This window comes from Saccoglossus kowalevskii, chromosome 22 (genome assembly GCF_978046115.1).
Source record: "Saccoglossus kowalevskii chromosome 22, keSacKowa6.1, whole genome shotgun sequence".
Classification (NCBI taxonomy): Eukaryota; Metazoa; Hemichordata; class Enteropneusta; family Harrimaniidae; genus Saccoglossus; species Saccoglossus kowalevskii.
Genome location: NC_140662.1, coordinates 28112931 through 28122565, shown reverse-complemented (window position 1 = coordinate 28122565; position 9635 = coordinate 28112931). Strand labels below are relative to the sequence as shown.

The following is a 9635-nucleotide window of genomic DNA, read 5'->3' as shown; positions in this document are numbered from 1 at the left end:
TGCAATGGATAAGCAAGGTGTGGAAAAACCCGCTGTAATAAGAGAGGGTAGTTCAGCTTTATTTTGGAGGAATGTCTTATTCCGAGATCGGTCGACAGAACTGGGAATATTTTTTCTGTTATGCAAATTAGCAATAATGCTAAAGATATGGGCCACTCAGTTTATTTGTACCGAGCCGCCATGGTGTCTATCGAAATGAACAACTTTGGTGTGCAGATACCATCTTCTAGTAATTTGCCACAGATTTCACGAGCGTAAATACTTGGTTTTGTTGTGTTATAGTATTCTATATGCTCCAAAACGTTGTCCGTTAGTTTTGTCTTCGCCTGCATTCCGCCACCACGTTTCCCAAGAAGAATGCTACCAGTTGCGATGTATCGCTTCACAATATTGTGAGCTGTTTTTTTTCGAAACACCGCTTTGTCGACCGATGAAATACGATCCGTTAGGGTAATATTAAGCCAACCGATAACAAAATCATATTTTGCAGAAATAACAGATCATATATTTGTGAAAGATTGGTATTTTTGTCCAGATTTGTAGGAATCTGAAAAACGTGTTTCACAACTTCTCTCTTATTTAGTTTTATGCTGCATTCAAGATGGTGGCCCCATATAGTAAATATCCTATTTATTTTATTATCACGTGTGCGCCAGCTGACTGTGCACGAAACTACCTTGATATAGCTATCTGTCATTACAGAACATTTGACACAATGCATCATTTAGTTATATCTAAATTTTATAATGCCTGCATTATTCTCTATTATCAAAAATAGGTATAGTATACAATATAACAGATATGTCACTTGTAAACAAGACAGGTTATCTCATGTTTGCCATAAAATGACAACAAATTTATCATCATGCTGTATATCTTGTTGCCATGATTACTTCATAATTAATGTTTTATTTCCATAGTGGGAATGTCTTCTCGAAATTCTGAAAATAGAAAATTAGGAAATATAACTTTGATATGCAAATAGTCTCAAACAAACATGGAGTTGTACGAGATATTGCAAGGGGTGATTGATAACATGTGTGATTTATATACAACACTAGAAAGGGGGTAGAGGAGGGCACGTAATAGACAATAGAGGCGCATCCCCAATACAATAGAGGCGCATCCCCAATACAATAGAGACACATCCCCAATACAATAGAGGCGCATCCCCAATACAATAGAGGCACATCCCCAATACAATAGAGACACGTCCCCAATACAATAGAGGCACATCCCCAATACAATAGAGGCACATCCCCAATGCAATAGAGGCGCATCCCCAATACAATAGAGACACATCCCCAATACAATAGAGGCACATCCCCAATGCAATACAGGCGCATCCCCAATACAATAGAGGCGCATCCCCAATGCAATAGAGGCACATCCCCAATACAATAGAGGCACATCCCCAATACAATAGAGGCGCATCCCCAATACAATAGAGGCGCATCCCCAATACAATAGAGACACATCCCCAATACAATAGAGGCACATCCCCAATGCAATACAGGCGCATCCCCAATACAATAGAGGCGCATCCCCAATGCAATAGAGGCACATCCCCAATACAATAGAGGCACATCCCCAATACAATAGAGGCACATCCCCAATACAATAGAGGCACATCCCCAATACAATAGAGGCACATCCCCAATACAATAGAGACACATCCCCAATGCAATAGAGGCACATCCCCAATGCAATAGAGGCACATCCCCAATGCAATAGAGGCACATCCCCAATGCAATAGAGGCACATCCCCAATACAATAGAGGCACATCCCTAATACAATAGAGGCACATCCCCAATGCAATAGAGGCACATCCCCAATGCAATAGAGGCACATCCCCAATGCAATAGAGGCACATCCCCAATGCAATAGAGGCGCATCCCCAATACAATAGAGGCACATCCCCAATACAATAGAGACACATCCCTAATACAATAGAGGTACATCCCCAATACAATAGAGGCACATCCCCAATGCAATACAGGCGCATCCCCAATACAATAGAGGCGCATCCCCAATACAATAGAGGCGCATCCCCAATACAATAGAGGCACATCCCCAATACAATAGAGACACGTCCCCAATACAATAGAGGCACATCCCCAATACAATAGAGACACATCCCCAATGCAATAGAGGCACATCCCCAATGCAATAGAGGCACATCCCCAATGCAATAGAGGCACATCCCCAATGCAATAGAGGCACATCCCCAATACAATAGAGGCACATCCCTAATACAATAGAGGCACATCCCCAATGCAATAGAGGCACATCCCCAATGCAATAGAGGCACATCCCCAATGCAATAGAGGCACATCCCCAATGCAATAGAGGCGCATCCCCAATACAATAGAGGCACATCCCCAATACAATAGAGACACATCCCTAATACAATAGAGGTACATCCCCAATACAATAGAGGCACATCCCCAATGCAATACAGGCGCATCCCCAATACAATAGAGGCGCATCCCCAATACAATAGAGGCGCATCCCCAATACAATAGAGGCACATCCCCAATACAATAGAGGCGCATCCCCAATACAATAGAGGCACATCCCCAATGCAATAGAGGCGCATCCCCAATACAATAGAGGCACATCCCCAATACAATAGAGGCGCATCCCCAATACAATAGAGGCACATCCCCAATGCAATAGAGGCACATCCCCAATGCAATAGAGGCGCATCACCAATACAATAGAGGCACATCCCCAATGCAATAGAGGCACATCCCCAATACAATAGAGGCACATCCCCAATGCAATAGAGGCACATCCCCAATGCAATAGAGGCGCATCACCAATACAATAGAGGCACATCCCCAATGCAATAGAGGCACATCCCCAATGCAATAGAGGCACATCCCCAATGCAATAGAGGCACATCCCCAATGCAATAGAGGCGCATCCCCAATACAATAGAGGCACATCCCCAATACAATAGAGACACATCCCTAATACAATAGAGGTACATCCCCAATACAATAGAGGCACATCCCCAATACAATAGAGGCACATCCCCAATACAATAGAGGCGCATCCCCAATACAATAGAGGCGCATCCCCAATACAATAGAGGCGCATCCCCAATGCAATAGAGGCACATCCCCAATACAATAGAGGCACATCCCCAATACAATAGAGGCACATCCCCAATACAATAGAGACACGTCCCCAATACAATAGAGACACTTCCCCAATACAATAGAGACACATCCCCAATACAATAGAGGCACTTCCCCATTACAATAGAGACACGTCCCCAATACAATAGAGACACGTCCCCAATACAATAGAGACACATCCCCAATACAATAGAGGCACGTCCCCATTACAATAGAGACACGTCCCCAATACAATAGAGGCACATCCCTAATACAATAGAGGTACATCCCCAATACAATAGAGGTGCATCCCCAATACAATAGAGGTGCATCCCCAATACAATACAGGCGCATCCCCAATACAATAGAGGCGCATCCCCAATACAATAGAGGCGCATCCCCAATACAATAGAGGCACATCCCCAATACAATAGAGGCACATCCCCAATACAATAGAGGCACATCCCCAATACAATAGAGGCACATTGCCAATACAATAGAGGCGCATCCCCAATACAATAGAGGCACATCCCCAATACAATAGAGGCACATCCCCAATACAATAGAGGCACATCCCCAATACAATAGAGGCACATCCCCAATACAATAGAGGCACATCCCCAATACAATAGAGGCACATCCCCAATACAATAGAGGCACATCCCCAATACAATAGAGGCACATCCCCAATACAATAGAGGCACATCCCCAATACAATAGAGGCACATCCCCAGTACAATAGAGACACATCCCCAATACAATAGAGACACATCCCCAATACAATAGAGACACATCCCCAATACAATAGAGACACATCCCCAATACAATAGAGACACATCCCCAATACAATAGAGACACATCCCCAATACAATAGAGACACATCCCCAATACAATAGAGGCACATCCCCAATACAATAGAGGCACATCCCCAATACAATAGAGACGCATCCCCAATACAATGGAGACACATCCCCAATACAATAGAGGCACATCCCCAATACAATAGAGACACATCCCCAATACAATAGAGGCACATCCCCAATACAATAGATGCACATCCCCAATACAATAGAGGCACATCCCCAATACAATAGAGGCACAACCCCAATGCAATAGAGGCGCATCCCCAATACAATAGAGGCACATCCCCAATACAATAGATGCACATCCCCAATACAATAGAGGCACATCCCCAATACAATAGAGGCACATCCCCAATACAATAGAGACACATCCCCAATACAATAGAGACACATCCCCAATACAATAGAGACACATCCCCAATACAATAGAGGCACATCCCCAATACAATACGGACGCATCCCCAATACAATAGAGGCACATCCCCAATACAATAGAGACACATCCCCAATACAATAGAGACACATCCCCAATACAATAGAGGCACATCCCCAATACAATAGAGACACATCCCCAATACAATAGAGACACATCCCCAATACAATAGAGACACATCCCCAATACAATAGAGACACATCCCCAATACAATAGAGACACATCCCCAATACAATAGAGGCACATCCCCAATACAATAGAGACACGTCCCCAATACAATAGAGACACGTCCCCAATACAATAGAGGCACGTCCCCATTACAATAGAGACACGTCCCCAATACAATAGAGGCACATCCCTAATACAATAGAGGTACATCCCCAATACAATAGAGGTGCATCCCCAATACAATAGAGGTGCATCCCCAATACAATACAGGCGCATCCCCAATACAATACAGGCGCATCCCCAATACAATAGAGGCGCATCCCCAATACAATAGAGGCACATCCCCAATACAATAGAGGCACATCCCCAATACAATAGAGGCACATCCCCAATACAATAGAGGCACATTGCCAATACAATAGAGGCACATTGCCAATACAATAGAGGCGCATCCCCAATACAATAGAGGCACATCCCCAATACAATAGAGGCACATCCCCAATACAATAGAGGCACATCCCCAATACAATAGAGGCACATCCCCAATACAATAGAGGCACATCCCCAATACAATAGAGGCACATCCCCAATACAATAGAGGCACATCCCCAATACAATAGAGGCACATCCCCAATACAATAGAGGCACATCCCCAATACAATAGAGGCACATCCCCAATACAATAGAGGCACATCCCCAGGACAATAGAGACACATCCCCAATACAATAGAGACACATCCCCAATACAATAGAGACACATCCCCAATACAATAGAGACACATCCCCAATACAATAGAGACACATCCCCAGTACAATAGAGACACATCCCCAATACAATAGAGACACATCCCCAATACAATAGAGACACATCCCCAATACAATAGAGACACATCCCCAATACAATAGAGACACATCCCCAATACAATAGAGACACATCCCCAATACAATAGAGACACATCCCCAATACAATAGAGGCACATCCCCAATACAATAGAGGCACATCCCCAATACAATAGAGACGCATCCCCAATACAATGGAGACACATCCCCAATACAATAGAGGCACATCCCCAATACAATAGAGACACATCCCCAATACAATAGAGGCACATCCCCAATACAATAGATGCACATCCCCAATACAATAGAGGCACATCCCCAATACAATAGAGGCACAACCCCAATGCAATAGAGGCGCATCCCCAATACAATAGAGGCACATCCCCAATACAATAGATGCACATCCCCAATACAATAGAGGCACATCCCCAATACAATAGAGGCACATCCCCAATACAATAGAGACACATCCCCAATACAATAGAGACACATCCCCAATACAATAGAGACACATCCCCAATACAATAGAGGCACATCCCCAATACAATAGAGACGCATCCCCAATACAATAGAGGCACATCCCCAATACAATAGAGACACATCCCCAATACAATAGAGACACATCCCCAATACAATAGAGGCACATCCCCAATACAATAGAGACACATCCCCAATACAATAGAGACACATCCCCAATACAATAGAGACACATCCCCAATACAATAGAGACACATCCCCAATACAATAGAGACACATCCCCAATACAATAGAGGCACATCCCCAATACAATAGAGACACGTCCCCAATACAATAGAGACACGTCCCCAATACAATAGAGGCACGTCCCCATTACAATAGAGGCACATCCCCAATACAATAGAGGCACATTGCCAATACAATAGAGGCACATTGCCAATACAATAGAGGCGCATCCCCAATACAATAGAGGCACATCCCCAATACAATAGAGGCACATCCCCAATACAATAGAGGCACATCCCCAATACAATAGAGGCACATCCCCAATACAATAGAGGCACATCCCCAATACAATAGAGGCACATCCCCAATACAATAGAGGCACATCCCCAATACAATAGAGGCACATCCCCAATACAATAGAGGCACATCCCCAATACAATAGAGGCACATCCCCAATACAATAGAGGCACATCCCCAGGACAATAGAGACACATCCCCAATACAATAGAGACACATCCCCAATACAATAGAGACACATCCCCAATACAATAGAGACACATCCCCAATACAATAGAGACACATCCCCAATACAATAGAGACACATCCCCAATACAATAGAGACACATCCCCAATACAATAGAGGCACATCCCCAATACAATAGAGGCACATCCCCAATACAATAGAGACGCATCCCCAATACAATGGAGACACATCCCCAATACAATAGAGGCACATCCCCAATACAATAGAGACACATCCCCAATACAATAGAGACACATCCCCAATACAATAGAGGCACATCCCCAATACAATAGATGCACATCCCCAATACAATAGAGGCACATCCCCAATACAATAGAGGCACAACCCCAATGCAATAGAGGCGCATCCCCAATACAATAGAGGCACATCCCCAATACAATAGATGCACATCCCCAATACAATAGAGGCACATCCCCAATACAATAGAGGCACATCCCCAATACAATAGAGGCACATCCCCAATACAATAGAGCCACATCCCCAATACAATAGAGACACATCCCCAATACAATAGAGACACATCCCCAATACAATAGAGGCGCATCCCCAATACAATAGAGACACATCCCCAATACAATAGAGACACATCCCCAATACAATAGAGACACATCCCCAATACAATAGAGGCACATCCCCAATACAATAGAGACGCATCCCCAATACAATAGAGGCACATCCCCAATACAATAGAGGCACATCCCCAATACAATAGAGACACATCCCCAATACAATAGAGGCACATCCCCAATACAATAGAGACACATCCCCAATACAATAGAGACACATCCCCAATACAATAGAGACACATCCCCAATACAATAGAGACACATCCCCAATACAATAGAGACACATCCCCAATACAATAGAGGCACATCCCCAATACAATAGAGACACATCCCCAATACAATAGAGACACATCCCCAATACAATAGAGGCACATCCCCAATACAATAGAGACACATCCCCAATACAATAGAGACACATCCCCAATACAATAGAGGCACATCCCCAATACAATAGAGACGCATCCCCAATACAATGGAGACACATCCCCAATACAATAGAGGCACATCCCCAATACAATAGAGACACATCCCCAATACAATAGAGACACATCCCCAATACAATAGAGGCACATCCCCAATACAATAGATGCACATCCCCAATACAATAGAGGCACATCCCCAATACAATAGAGACACATCCCCAATACAATAGAGACACATCCCCAATACAATAGAGGCACATCCCCAATACAATAGAGGCACATCCCCAATACAATGGAGACGCATCCCCAATACAATGGAGACACATCCCCAATACAATAGAGGCACATCCCCAATACAATAGAGACACATCCCCAATACAATAGAGACACATCCCCAATACAATAGAGGCACATCCATAATACAATAGATGCACATCCCCAATACAATAGAGGCACATCCCCAATACAATAGAGACACATCCCCAATACAATAGAGACACATCCCCAATACAATAGAGACACATCCCCAATACAATAGAGGCACATCCCCAATACAATAGAGGCACAACCCCAATGCAATAGAGGCGCATCCCCAATACAATAGAGACGCATCCCCAATACAATAGAGACGCATCCCCAATACAATAGAGGCACATCCCCAATACAATAGAGGCACATCCCCAATACAATAGAGACACATCCCCAATACAATAGAGACACATCCCCAATACAATAGAGGCACATCCCCAATACAATAGAGACACATCCCCAATACAATAGAGACACATCCCCAATACAATAGAGGCACATCCCCAATACAATAGAGACACATCCCCAATACAATAGAGACACATCCCCAATACAATAGAGGCACATCCCCAATACAATAGAGGCACATCCCCAATACAATAGAGACGCATCCCCAATACAATGGAGACACATCCCCAATACAATAGAGGCACATCCCCAATACAATAGAGACACATCCCCAATACAATAGAGACACATCCCCAATACAATAGAGGCACATCCCCAATACAATGGAGACACATCCCCAATACAATAGAGGCACATCCCCAATACAATAGAGACACATCCCCAATACAATAGAGACACATCCCCAATACAATAGAGGCACATCCCCAATACAATAGATGCACATCCCCAATACAATAGAGGCACATCCCCAATACAATAGAGACACATCCCCAATACAATAGAGACACATCCCCAATACAATAGAGGCACATCCCCAATACAATAGAGGCACATCCCCAATACAATGGAGACGCATCCCCAATACAATGGAGACACATCCCCAATACAATAGAGGCACATCCCCAATACAATAGAGACACATCCCCAATACAATAGAGACACATCCCCAATACAATAGAGGCACATCCATAATACAATAGATGCACATCCCCAATACAATAGAGGCACATCCCCAATACAATAGAGACACATCCCCAATACAATAGAGACACATCCCCAATACAATAGAGACACATCCCCAATACAATAGAGGCACATCCCCAATACAATAGAGGCACAACCCCAATGCAATAGAGGCGCATCCCCAATACAATAGAGACGCATCCCCAATACAATAGAGACGCATCCCCAATACAATAGAGGCACATCCCCAATACAATAGAGGCACATCCCCAATACAATAGAGACACATCCCAAATACAATAGAGACACATCCCCAATACAATAGAGGCACATCCCCAATACAATAGAGGCGCATCCCCATTACAATAGAGGCGCATCCCCATTACAATAGAGGCGCATCCCCAATACAATAGAGGCACATCCCCAATACAATAGAGACACATCCCCAATACAATAGAGACACATCCCCAATACAATAGAGGCACATCCCCAATACAATAGATGCACATCCCCAATAAAATAGAGGCACATCCACAATACAATAGAGGCACATCCCCAATACAATAGAGG

At 43.9% G+C, this 9635-nt stretch overlaps 1 protein-coding gene across 2 annotated transcripts in view; it reads right to left on the bottom strand.

Annotated features, from left to right (window-relative positions):
- Window positions 1–723: 723 nt before the first annotated feature.
- LOC102808472 (protein arginine N-methyltransferase 2-like) overlaps window positions 724–9635 on the bottom strand; it is a 117537-nt gene continuing 108625 nt past the window's right edge. For both annotated transcript variants that reach the window (XM_085496161.1, XM_006822610.3), the window contains exon 10: window positions 724–941. In XM_085496161.1, coding sequence (XP_085352287.1) covers window positions 909–941 — 33 coding nt within the window. In that variant the 3' untranslated portion in view covers window positions 724–908. The remainder of the gene's footprint in view (window positions 942–9635) is intronic.